This window comes from Pseudorasbora parva, chromosome 21 (genome assembly GCF_024679245.1).
Source record: "Pseudorasbora parva isolate DD20220531a chromosome 21, ASM2467924v1, whole genome shotgun sequence".
Classification (NCBI taxonomy): Eukaryota; Metazoa; Chordata; class Actinopteri; order Cypriniformes; family Gobionidae; genus Pseudorasbora; species Pseudorasbora parva.
In genome coordinates this window covers 27,561,624-27,575,332 of record NC_090192.1, presented here as the reverse complement: position 1 = coordinate 27,575,332, position 13,709 = coordinate 27,561,624, and the positions used below count along the sequence as shown (strand labels likewise).

At 38.6% G+C, this 13,709-nt stretch overlaps 3 protein-coding genes across 4 annotated transcripts; 1 reads left to right on the top strand and 2 right to left on the bottom strand.

Moving 5' to 3' along the window:
• Window positions 1-66: 66 nt before the first annotated feature.
• Window positions 67-3,512, top strand: LOC137055971 (lymphocyte antigen 6D-like). Its single transcript, XM_067429895.1, has 4 exons — window positions 67-350; window positions 463-519; window positions 3,027-3,164; window positions 3,344-3,512. Exons 2-4 carry the CDS (start codon window positions 471-473, stop codon window positions 3,439-3,441), a joined length of 285 nt encoding a protein of 94 aa, XP_067285996.1. The 5' UTR covers window positions 67-350; window positions 463-470; the 3' UTR covers window positions 3,442-3,512.
• A 2,797-nt stretch (window positions 3,513-6,309) lies between these two features.
• On the bottom strand, window positions 6,310-9,730 carry gjz1 (gap junction protein zeta 1). Its single transcript, XM_067430497.1, has 2 exons — window positions 8,510-9,730; window positions 6,310-8,392 (listed from the first exon to the last, which is right to left on the bottom strand). Exon 2 carries the CDS (start codon window positions 8,367-8,369, stop codon window positions 7,662-7,664), a length of 708 nt encoding a protein of 235 aa, XP_067286598.1. The 5' UTR covers window positions 8,370-8,392; window positions 8,510-9,730; the 3' UTR covers window positions 6,310-7,661.
• Window positions 9,731-10,170: 440 nt separating this feature from the next.
• znf668 (zinc finger protein 668) lies at window positions 10,171-13,708 on the bottom strand. 2 transcript variants are annotated; one of them, XM_067430496.1, is made up of 2 exons: window positions 13,569-13,708; window positions 10,171-12,591 (listed from the first exon to the last, which is right to left on the bottom strand). In XM_067430496.1, exon 2 carries the CDS (start codon window positions 12,565-12,567, stop codon window positions 10,624-10,626), a length of 1,944 nt encoding a protein of 647 aa, XP_067286597.1. In that variant the 5' UTR covers window positions 12,568-12,591; window positions 13,569-13,708; the 3' UTR covers window positions 10,171-10,623. The 2 variants fall into 2 exon arrangements, with proteins under 2 accessions (XP_067286597.1, XP_067286596.1); XM_067430495.1 differs by having other exon boundaries at window positions 10,190-12,577.
• Between the last annotated feature and the right edge of the window lies 1 nt (window position 13,709).

The window sequence follows — 13,709 nt, the reverse complement described above, 5'->3', positions numbered from 1 at the left end:
TAAAAAAATCTAGTTCCCTATATTTAAATTTAAGTACAATAAGTATCCAAATACACTGGCAAATTATTAAATAATAAAACTGCTGGTGCTAAAAGAAATAAAACATTCAATTATATTGTAATGTTGATTTTATGCCATAAGGCCATATTTTTATGCCATATATTGCCATATAATTTACATTAAAACTAAGGATCTAAAGTGGTACACAAAAGTGGTTCACAGGACATATAATACCCCATAGCAAATGACTGTGTTGGCAGGGAGGAGGACACTTGTTATCGGGTGTCATATATATACATGCTGTATTCATCTCCCTGAATAATTCTTGGACAACACTACATACTAAGAAGGTAAGAAAGATTTTTGAAATCACATTTTTAGTCTTAATGCATTAATAAATATCGATTTTACATGTATTTCTTTTTTCATACTTAATCATTCATTTCTGTCACTATGATAAAGAAAGAAAGATGGGATCCTGCACATTGGCTCTGATCATGATTGTAGGTGCCGTCTGTGGTGAGTGGAAAACAATGTTGACTGTTTTCAGATCCTTGTTCTCCAGATTTCTCATATTATGTAAATTATAATTATTTCTTTTTTTGCCCATTTGTGTATGTATTATGTAAATTATCTACATCATTGTTGTATATATAACGGTATAGGTTAAACACTAAGCTTTTAATTGTCTTAACCACAAATTCACTGGTCAGGATATGAGAACATTTAAGCAAATGCGCTACTCAAAAAGCCATTGAGGTCTCAGATAAACATCAAAGACAGAATGAAGTTTTTGCCAGAATATCGGAAGTTACGTGTGGAGTGATGAATCACACTGAAGTTGCATAGTGATGCTCTAGAGCGGAGTCTTTGAAAGTTAGTAATAAATGCATCTCTACCACAGTGAAGCATAAAAGAAGAGGTGTCATTGTGTTGGGGAGCCTGTTTAGTTGAGCTACTTCACTTTGAAAAGTCATTCGCTTTGGAGTTCAGGAGAATACAGTCCCTGACAAAAGTCTTGTCGCTTGTGTACAAATTGACCTAAAGTGCCGCTGAAATATATTTCTAATCAAGATATTTTTACAAGAAATGGCTCATTATAATCCCACCAGCTTTTGTGATAATGTTTCAGTGAAAAACTAAACTTTCAAAAAGTATTCTAATATTCACAGCTTGGTAAAGCCCATTGAGTCAATTTTTGCAAAGACATAAGTGTTGTCACCTTGTCATATGAGCTTCCCCTGTGACTAATATTGGATCAATTAGGGCTCAAGTGTGTATAAAAAGAACCCCAGTACGCTAGACCTTCACATCAACTACAACTAGACCTCTGCAAACATGCCGAAGATTCACCCTGAGACTAAAGTTTTGATTATCAAGAGGCTGAAGACCAGATCCACTGCTGATGTGGCAGACACCTTCAATGTGTCTCAGCGTCAAGTACAGAGGATAAAAAAAAAGATCTGAAGAGACTGGAGACGTTTTTGACAAGCCCAGGTCAGGCAGACCCCGCAAGACAACTGCTCGAGAGGACCGTTTGTTGGCTCGAAAATCCAAGGCCAGCCCATTTTCCACTGCAGCAGAGCTCCACGAGACCTGGTCACCTGAAGTCCCTGTGTCAACCAGAACAGTTTGTAGGATTCTGCCTCGAAATGGCCTCCATGGTCGAATCAGTGCCCAGAAGCCAGCACTAAACAAAATACAATTGAAAAACCGTGTAGCATTTGCCAAGGCCCACAGCCTGCTAAAAGGATGGACGCTGGAAAAGTGGCAGAAGGTGGATTTTCAGATGAATCTTCAGTTGAATTACACCACAGTCGCCGCAAATATTGCAGGAGACCTACTGGTGCCCGAATGGATCCGAGATTCACCCAGAAAACAGTGAAGTTTGGTGGCGTCATCAATACATCAATAGTCTAAAATACCAAGAAATCTTAGCTACCTCTTATATTCCCAACCATAAAAGAGGCCAAATTCTGCAGCAGGACGGTGCTCCATCGCATACTTCCATCTCCACATCAAAGTTCCTCAAGGCGAAGAAGATCAAGTTGCTCCAGGATTGGCCAGCCCAGTCACCAGACATGAACATCATTGAGCATCTGTGGGGTAGGATGAAAGAGGACGCATGGAAGACGAAACCAAAGAATATTGATGAACTCTGGGAGGCATGCAAGACTGCTTTCTTAGCTATTCCTGATGACTTCATCAATAAATTGTATGAATCCTTGCCAAACCGCATGGATGCAGTCCTTCAAGCTAATGGAAGTCATACAAGATATTCAATTTGGATCTCACAGCACCACAACTTAATTTGCTGACATATTTTTGTATTTGCAGTAAATCTGTTACATTTCTGTATAGGCGACAAAACTTTTGTCTTGCCAAAATTTGACCTTTCTGTCTTGATTAAATGATATATATTTCTTCTGTGAAAATTATTTATTTCAGTGCATTAAACATCATTTGGGAGGGTTTAAGCTTTTCATATGAGCTATTTCTAACACCAATTGATTAATTAAAAGTCAGGTTAATATCAGGTATTTCTACAAAATATATAAGCGACAAGACTTTTGTCAGGGACTGTATTGCGTGATGGCTTGCTTCTCCTTAAATAAATAAAAAGTTGGAAGTTGGATCTGAAGAGAAACGATCAGAAGAAAATGCTCCTGCCAGCACTGCAAAGACAACCAGGATCCAAAAAATGTTTGGCCTGGTCAGAGTCCAGATTTGAAACCTATAGGGAATATTTGGTTTCACATTAACTCAAATTAAGACATTTTTCAACAACTGAACAATTTGAAGACATTTTAACTCCTGTAAAAAGCTATGTGAGTTGTGAAAGGCTGTTCTATATACTTTATTTTAATATACAGTATTTAAGTAAATTTTCAGACCAGTGATTTGTGATTAAAATAGTAAAAGACCACAAAAAATGTTTACCTATATATATATATATATATATATATATATATATATATATATATCACAATAACAAAGAAACTTTTCCAAAATTGTGATCTCATTAGTTGCACAGGCACTGAAGTGTAACTACTGCCAGCAGATCGACCCAGTTATTCCCTATTGTCCTGAGAGCAACATAACAGTGAAAGAATGCACCAGTGGTTTCAATACCTGCTTGAAGATCACAATGACTTCTCCAGCCTGTGAGTTGACCATATTAATTTCCTCAGATACTAAAACAAGATAGTGCCCTAAGTATTGCAGAATAAAGTTCATAAATAAACCCAAAAATACGAGGGCATCTTAATAATAATGACAGCATTATTTTTCAACCCATGTAATAGCCTTTTGTGAAAGCCGTTGTGTGTATTTCTTTTTGTAGACGGTGAGGTGCGCAGATGTGGCACAAGTAGTGAGTGTGACGGTGATCTGCCTCCTCAGGTGCAGAGATACTGCTGCCAAACAGACATCTGCAACTGATCTGCTTTATCATCAATTATATATATATTATCTCAAAACATACAGCAAACATAGTTATTAATGGTCTTTATGAATGTGACTAATATTTTATATCGGTAGATATTATAAAGAAATAAATTCTGGCCAGCAAACAAAAAAGTTTGTCGACTCCTTGTGTTTTCTGAAACATTTGATCTTGTTGTGTGTTATCAGAGATTTGGAAAATCTTCAAAACAAATTTAACAGCACAGTCATGTTAGCGTTCACACAAAATGATATGAAATTCTCTCTCACACACACACACACACACACACACACACGCACGCACGCACACACACACACACACACACACACACACACACACACACACACACACACACACACACACACACACACACACACACACACACACACACACAAGACTTCTCACACTAACAACATAAAACTGCAGACACAGATACACCATGCTAAGCCAAAAAGCATTTTCTTAACACATTTTTGTTGTAGCACTGCAAAAAAAGTCTTGCTCAGTATTTGTCTTGTTTTTCAGTATTCTTAAATCAAGATACATTGTAAAAAAACGATGCAGCCTTACATTTTTACATAAAATTAACTTGTTAACAATTAAACTATTAATTAATTTTAAGTAATTACAAGTAATTCATTTTAGGTCATTTCAACTTAAATTACATTCGTCTGACATACAAAATTAACTGAATATTGTATATAAAAAAGTTGAAAATTGCTTAAAGGGGGGTGAAACACTCAGTTTCAGTCAGTGTCATGTCAATCTTGAGTACATATAGAGTAGCATTGCATCCTGCATATCTCCAAAAAGTCTTTATTTTTTTAATAATTATATAAGAAAGATGCGCTGTTCCGAGTCTTTCCGAAAAAAGCCGAGCAGGTGGGGGCGTGTCGTGTGAACGGAGCTAAATAATGACGAGTGCGCGCTGCTGTTATTGTGTTGAGTGCGTCGTAAAGCTGTGTCATCCCTAACAGCGGGAAAAAACTTTATTCAAAATAAAAAAAATGGCTTTTAATCAGATACAGCCATACATCTATGATCCGGAATCAGACCCAGAGGCTGCAGTTGAACAGGAGCAGCAGCAAAAACGACTAGAGAGCAGGACGTCTCTATGTGGTACAAGTTATACACTAACTATATAATATGCTTAGCGGCTTGTGTTATTTACATATTTATACTTGAATTATATCGTCGTATTTTTTTTCTTTGAAGGTGTACATGTGGGAAGTGCAGTTGTGCACGTGTGTGTGTGTGTGTGTGTGTGTTTACGCGTGGTTTGTGTAGACAATTCTAGTAAGCGGACTGGTTTTGCACGGCAGGCTAGTGTTTACATAGAAAGACATGGAATAGTAGCGCATTTGAATGAAGAAGCGTGCTTATTTAGTTCAACATATTTCCCCACTCTTTGTGTATTGTTGTTTGGAGTGCTTTTACAATACACAAACATAAAGTTACACATATAGTGGCCAGCTAAACAAATGTACACGCACTACACATCGCATGCTCCATTGATCAATTAACTATACGTGATCATGTTTGGGCTACTTGATGAGCATAGGCAAAAACACAGACATTTGAAGCAGTCTTACTCACCGCCTGCAGTTCTAACGTTGGGACCTTTATCGTTGGGACTGCTCCATCCTTCAGCATTAGGCGATCGGAAAATCCGGCGTCGAGCTGGGCCTTGTTTATGAAACAGTCAGCACCGAAATGCAGTGAACAGACATAAACCTTTGCGCAACTCAGTTGCTGATCCGGAAAAGCAAATTCCATCCACTGTTGCCTTAACGCGGGGTTTTTTGGCAATCTGTACAGGGCTGTCTTGGTCTGGCAACCAAAAACGCACTTTTTTGGTGACATTGTTAATTTCTGGAAGTCACATCCCCTGTGCAGCGCAGCCTACGAGCCAGCGCTTTGATGGGCGTAGGCTGTTGCTTTCGCTCTCTCCCTCTCTCTCTCTCACGCTCTTCCGGTAGAATTGTCCGTAAGGCCCATACAAGGAAATTCCGACCTATTAACGTCAAGTGGACCCATGATCGAAAAAAACTTGCCGAAACTTATGACTAACCGGAAGTAGTATTTTTGACAAAGAAATACTCCCATCAAACATTCACCTTAACTTTTGAAACTTTGTCCATGTTTAGTATGGGATTCCAAGTCTTTAACAGTGTAAAAAGATCAGTATGCATGAAACAGCATTTCACCCCCCCCCCCCCCCCTTTAACTTTTTTAAAGAAAAATTGTAAAGCAATGAGCAATAAGTTAAATCAATGTAAAAACATATTTTTTCATAACTTATTGATCTTATAATTATTTACAGTTAAGCAACATTACATATAAAGTCTTCTTTTCATTTATTTTTATGCTTAAAACAAGACCAAATATCAGTTAATGGGGTCAGAACAACTTTTGTGTTTTGCTTTTGAATTTATTTTATTTGTCTGCTCTCACTAGAAATGTGTTTTTGCTTGTTTAAAAACGTAATTTACTTAATTTTTTTTCGAGAAAAAAAAAAAACTTTTATTTTTATTTTTAAGTAATTTTGCTTCTCACATAAATGTAGCTTCATTTAAGAATGTTTAGATATCTGGAAAACAAGTCAAAAATACTGAAGAAATTTATTTTTGTAGTGTGATTTATTCCAAAGTTATTCCGAATTCAATCACATTAAATAAAAAAATACACACTTTATTAAGTGTCTAACTACTACTTACATTCCAAAATAGGAACAATGTTCGTATTGGCTATTGGAAAACACATTTTAACAGGTAATATTAATAAAATCAGTCAAATAGCGTCAAGCCAAAATTTATTCAGACACCTTCAACATTTTCTCACATTTTCACAGTTTATTCGTCATACTTTAGAAAATGGTTATAAAATATGACAAGGACTGAACAGATCATCAAAAGTTCACTTTTTTCAAACATTTATGTATAAGGATAGAATAGAGTATAAGGGATGGATAAGACGGAGGGCGTCAAATACAGCATTTTACATTACAGTATATGTCATGTGATACTGTAAACAGATTACCATGGTAGAGGCTGCCACATTACTGTAACTCACCCTTATAAAGGTCAGCTACAGTATAGATTCAGTCATATGGCACGATGAGAACATTTACTCAATTGGCAGCAAACTTTGTTCTATAGCCCAGAACCTCATGGCGGTGTCATAAATTTATCACACCTTTTGACAACACACTGAATAGATACTTATGCAAACATTACGGTTTGTTACACAAGTTAGGAAATATAAGCATATTTTCTTATGTGGCATATAGCCTGTGTTACTGTAATTAATTCAGCAACGAGGGTGATTTGAAACATATATCTTGCATTGTTTGCTGTTGGATGAACTGATTGTTAAAAGAACTAAATTGAAAGAAGATTATACAGTTGTGTTTCGCTGATTAAATCAAATGTTCTCATTACGTATTACAATAATCTTGTGTTTGAAACAATGATTATGTGGAATAAAAATGTGTGCAACTGAATGAAAGTATGAGATCAGGTTTTGACAGAATGACTAACTGTGTTACAAGTGTGATCAGTTTGGATTTTTGTACTAAGTTTTTTGAAAATGTACACCTTGTGAAAATAGTACTGTAAACTGTGTCAGAAAAGATGAATCTTGATAATGTCAGATAACTTTGATAGAAAGGTATGTAATGGATTACAATCAACCAATCAGCTGTCAAGTTTAAGTACACAATTAGATAACACTTATTTTGGTCAACAAATTAAGCCGTCTGTGGTATAAAAGGTCACATTAAAAAAAAAAAACATAAATACACACAAACAAGCAAAACATAGGTCAAAGTGTCTGAATTTTGGTTCTTAAATTTTTACTGGTATCGCTGTATGAAGATCTTTGGACATAATATGTCTGGGTTACTTTATTTTGCTATCCTCACTTACATAAATTAACTATAGTGTCCTGCGCCCTCTAGTAAAAAATGATATCTGGCATCTGTTTAATTATTGGTTTGACTGAATGTACACATAAGTGCCTTGCATCAAATGATCAATTTAAATGTACACGGTAAAGACACCTAATATAAAGTTGGACTAAAAATACAATCATATTAATTACAATATCTGACAGTAAGCAATATTGAAGCATTTCAGAAGAAAAAAAATAGAAGGGCATAATTTATAAACAGTTGCATTAATGCTACTTAATATGCTTGCTCACCAAGACCCTTTTGTTAACCATTACAGAGGTAGTGGCATATTGAGTAGAGACAAAACACACTGCTTGTGATAATAACCAAGGCAGATATAAACAGCAGTGAATAGACAGACATTTTCTTTTCTGCTGCTCCTCGGACCACACACTGCTGTACAGAACATCCGTCGAAACTGTGTGCATGGCAAACATATGACTGCTCATTCAGTTTAGGCAGAACCCAGGCGAGCAAGACATATATGAAGAACACCTCCACTGCAATCCGCAGCATCACAGTGAGCAGGTACACCACCACACTGCTTTTGCTCTTGTGGAGGTCTATCACCATCCTCCCACCAACAGTCATGGTGGGATCGCCTGCGACACCTCCCTGCTCGCTTTGAGATGGCATTTCTCTCTCTTTCTTCTTCAGGAATGAATTCCGAAGATGGGAAGAAAAAAGCTCCATGAGAAGGACCGAGAGCACAAGGAGGATGAAGAGGAAATGCCATGCCATCACTATAGAACTGTCAAAGTGTATATTAAAGCAAGCTTTGATGCAGAACTCATTGTTGGTGCCGTTACAGTGGAAATCCGCATTAAGGCTTTTCCATGGTAACTGAGCCAGAAAGATGGTCACTAGTCGGATGCAGAGCAAGCCGAACCACATGGTGCGACCTTTATAGGAGGTGGTGGACTCCACCGCGGTGCGGAGGATTGGGATGAGTCCGGTGACTATCGCTGCCATCGCTCTCTAGGGTGGATTCTTATCTGCGCACAAAATTTTTCATTACAGATATACTACAAATACACTATTTGGTACATTGTGTGATACAATATTAACATGATTTTAAATAAGAAGTGTGAAAGAACATAAACCAAACATACCTTGTTTTTAAGAGGGAATCTGGTGTTTGTCCAGTGCTGAAGTTGGTGTCATTTTGAGCTTCACTAAATATATAGCCTGCTAAACTGTATGTGTCATCAAAAATGGTTTCACACACATGTATCCACAGTTCTTGTCTTAACCACTTTCTTCACTTAGATCTCAAATGTTTTTGTCTAGAATAATAACACTTTAAATGTTAAAATTTGAATACCAATTTTAAATACTAGAGCATTAACTAGCTGCCACTGGTTAACACTTTTTTGACACCTATTTTTTTATATAATACTAATTTAATTACTTTTCTTCACAATTTAAACTATAATCAAAAGTAATCAAAACTACTTATTGGCTGCTTTCTTTCATTATCAAAGTCTATGCCTCCATTTATTTAATCATAACAAATTATTACAATTAATTGATTAATTAAAAAAGACAATTTTGTATATAAAACTAGGTGGTACTACTTATATTTGTTAACAAAAACAAACAAACAAATAAATTAGGTATCATTCGAAAGCTGACGACCTTGAAATTCATCCTGTGAAAACAGTCTAGAAATTATTTTAGTGGGATCCTCCCCTAGTGGGCGGTGCTTTGTGATAGAAGTGAAATTTGGATAGAAATGTATATATTTGTTACAGGAAGAAGCATAACATTTTTTTAATTGTATGTGGATGACAGCCTGTGGCTGTTTTTGGTACAGCACCTAAACTCTCATGGGAACTTCAATTTTTGGGATATCAACTTCAAATTTGCAACACAACTTAGACATATAGAGCTGTTTGTAAGACATGCATTTCAATTAACCCTAAAATGCCCCTGATATGTCACTAGACATTAAGAAATGATGTTAATTTCAAATACTTATCCGGGTTGCCAGCTCTGCTCTAGTTAACACAGCTGCAGCTACAAACGTTCCTGCTGGATCCTGCAGCCTACCTGGCAACCTCGAGTCAGGGGGAGAGGGGATACACCGCTCTACAGTCATTTGAAAGGAATTGCAGTACCAGTTTTGGCAACAATCTTACATATTACATAAAAATGTAGTACCGTACGTTTGATTTTTATATATCTATACGTTTTTTATATTTTTTAGATAATTTTGGGTGTCTTCTTTATGGGATGACAGTTAAGGGGTTAAACATTTTTATCCTCAGGAAGCAATATTGTTTAAAGGAACTGTATGTAAGAAATGTATTTAAATTAATCCTAAAATGGCCTTGATATGTCACTAGACATTAAAAAAAATCAATGTCAACAGTAGTCCGGCCAGGATATTGTCCTTTAAAAGTTGTTGTTGCAGCCTTCAACTGATGTTGACGTTGGCATGTTGTGTTTTGGCCTGAAGTGCCACCCTCCATCTATCGACCAATCACAAAGTCAGTAGTGTTTCGTCATCAGGGTCCCAGCTCTGCTCTAATTACCACAGCTGCAGCTACAAACTTTCCTGCTGATCCTGCAGCCTACCTGGCAACCTCGAGTCAGGGGGAGAGGGGAGAAGGGAAAGGCCACTCTACAGTAATTTGAAAGTGATTGCAGTACCAGTTTTGGCCACAATCTTACATACACTTCCTTTAACTATAGCATAACCATAGCATGTCCAAAAAGTATTCACTCATATTTACCACCATATACACTGGCATGCTTTAAAAAGTTTAAACTTAACACAAGCTGTTTAAATGTAAGAAAAATAAAATACAATATAAACTTTAGTAGTTAGTTTATGGAGAAAAATTTATTGATTTAAATAAACCATTGGTGTTGTGATTAAAATCAGCATTCAAATATTACACTGATTTCAAGTGTATAAACATGGCATCTGATTAAATCTGTGATTATGGTACCGAAGAGCAACATGAACTGACACTTTGATTCAGACATACCTTAAAAATAAAAAACCTTTCCGCAATCTAGGCACAAATCTAAAGATAAATACATTTTCTTACAATAGCAAGGACAAATTAAAGGCATTATGCATTTAATTTTAATAAAAAACATTTTTATTATATTGGTGTTCAGGCTTTTTGCAAGATATTCATTGTGTAATTGTAGAACAGCAGTACCAAAAAGCGAGTACCAAAATTCAAAGCAGCTGACACAGTCAGCAATGAGTTCAGAGCCCCTCTCCCTTGTCTATGTATACATGGGCTGGCATTGTCTGAAAAGCAGACACCGGCACAGTCACTGGAACAGTCAGGGAAATAGCAGTGGGCTCGGATCCTGACGGTGATTCAGCACTTGGAGGGGATGGCAGGGGTTGGCTGTGCGCTATGTCTGTCTGAGGCAGCGATGGTGACGTATCTGTGTCACGGTGGGTGCGTAAGTGTTTGCGCAGGTAAGCGGCAAAAAGAAAAGCCTTTCCGCAAACAGCGCAGCAATGCGGCCGACTGGTTGAGTGGATGCGTTGGTGTTTGCGAAGCCCGGCTTTATTCAGAAAACCCTTACCGCACTGGTCACAAACATGGGGTCGTGGCTTGGGGTGCAGTTTCTCGTGTGCCTGCATATCAGCCAGCTGAACAAACTCTGCCTGGCAGGTCACACAAACGTAAGGGCCGGCAGGTAAAGCCGAAACCGTAGAATCAGATGGCGGAGAGATAGTGTGAAGGCTGGTATGGGCCTGCACTTCCTCCCACGTCCCGAATATCATATCACAGTGAGAACAGGAGAACTGGGGAAGGGTGGTGGGAAACATCTGAGCCGTTTCAGGAGTGGCCTGGACCTGCAACGGCCTCTCGGATAAGTGCGTCCTCTCATGCTTGCGCAAACTTGACGACACAACAAACGACTTGAAGCACAGCTGGCATTTGTAAGGACGCTCCCCTGAATGCACCCTTCTGTGTTTGTTCAGACTGGAGCGCTCCGTGAAAGACTTGCCACACTCAGTGCAAGAAAAAGGTCGCAGGCCGGAGTGTACCAGCATGTGGCGCCGCAGGTCCCAAGAAGCGACGAAAGCTTTATCGCAACGTTGGCATTTGTAGGGCCGCTGACCTGAGTGCACCCGCTGATGCACCGCAAGGTCCGCAGGCTGACGAAACCTCTTAGTGCACTTATCACAAGGGTACGGCTTGAATCCTTGATGCGCCCGTTGGTGTCGGCGGAAACTAGAGGGATCTGAGAACATCTTGCCGCACTGTGGACACAAGAAGGGTTTTTCGCCAGAGTGGGTACGAAGGTGGGACTGGTACGAAGACAGCTGAGTAAAACCTTTGCCGCACTGCTCACACTGGTACGGCTTGCTCTTGGAGTGGATTCGCAAGTGGCATGCCAAAGAGGACGACCGGGAGAAGGCTTTGCCGCAGTCAGAGCACAGGTAAGGCTTCTCGCCTGTGTGCGAGCGTTGATGGTTCTTCAAATCCTTCAGCTCGGTGTACGATTTACCACACTCGCCGCAAATATACGGCCGGTGGCCTTGGTGATTGCGCCGATGCTTGCGGTACACTGAAGGGTCGGCAAAACTCTTCCCACACTCGGAACAAAAGTAAGGTTTCTCCCCAGTGTGTGATCGCTGGTGCACTTTGAGTTTGGATAATGTGGGATAACTCTTAGAGCAATGAGGGCAGGAGTGGGGCCTCTCGCCGCTGTGTTGCGTCATGTGGATACGCAGGCAAATGGCCTGCATAAATGCCTTGCCACAGTCAAAACAAACAAACGGTTTCTCCCCCGTGTGTGAGCGGCTGTGGTTCCGTAACTCTGTATGTGTCTTATAAGCCTTATGGCACTGTGGGCACTGGAACGGACGCTGAACAGAGTGGGAACGCTGGTGCTTGGAAAGCTGAGCACGGCTGGAGAACGTTTTCGTGCATTTACCGCAGGTGTACTGCTGCTGTTTGTCTTTACCATGTGACAGCTTGTGGCTCTGTAGGGCTGAAGGGCTGGTAAAGACCTCCTGACAGGTTGAGCATTTAAAAGTGTGTAGAGTTTTCGGTTGTCTACCTTTGCCTCTTCTTCTTGTAGGCTGTTCTGATGAATTGTCTTGTTCTTTGTTGGGCTCGGTCTCAGAAGGTGGTGGTGTGTACTGCTCTGCAGTTGGTGGGCTACCTGGTTGGGGTGAAGCCATCCTGACGATGCTGGGGAGAACAAACTACACAATAAGTGCCTTAAATTTAGATTTTAATTTCAAATTTTGAACATAAATAGAATTGTGTTTTAACATTAGGCCAGGACATCATAATATTTAAAAGGAATATACAGAGAAAATAAATAAACAAGCTGTTTAAGCAATAAACAAGCTGTGTTAAACAAGCAATGCTGTTTATTTGAGCATTGCACTTAACAATTGACAGAGGAAAAAAACGATTTGTAGTTGTAGCCAGGTAAGTAATCTATTACATAATTTTACCATGCAAACCATGGGATGCAAACAATCTTTCAAAATACCGTGGTCACTACACCTACTAATAATTTTGTGTTAAAATGCATTATAATTAAAATTGGTTAAAATTACTTATTTCTCTGGATTTAAACATTCTTGGAAACATTTAGGGTAATAACTACAAGTCAACAAAACAACACTGTTCAAGTGTTGTTGTTTATTTGTTGTGGATATTTAAATACAAAAATCTTACTGTGCCTTTAAAACATATTGTAAGAACAATTACATTTGTAACTAGCAAAAAAGCGTAGTATAACTAGACTTTTGGCAGAAATTATGTCATAAAGGACGGGAAACCAGCACAAAATGGCCGGCATTAGGACCTCAGGGACAATTAGGAATGAGGCTCTTGTTCTCAAAGGAAGTTGCCATCTGGCCTGCTTATGTACAACACTGAACTACATTTTGATGTTAACAGAAATTAAACATAAGCCATGACCAAATCGAAGCAATACAAATGCAATTCAGTGGGAATTCAAAGAGCTAATAATAATAATGTCTTTAACAACTACTATTTCAGCATGCACTATAACACAAAATGGCTGGCTTTAGGACCGCTGAAGATGCGAAGCAATTTGCAGTCGTACGTTTCTGTCACTTCATCATAATCGCTGCATTTTAACAATATGTATCGTTTGTAAGTTATCTCATCAGCATTCCTACAAAATAAGGATTATGTAACGTACCTTTTGTGCTAGCAGGAGAGACGGTTGTATCTTTGCCAATGAATTGAAAATCGTTCAATCTCAAAAGACGGACGGCGGCTTTAGGACCACGACGACGAAATTATCCTGCGAACGCGGAGATGTGAGCATTCATGACTTCCT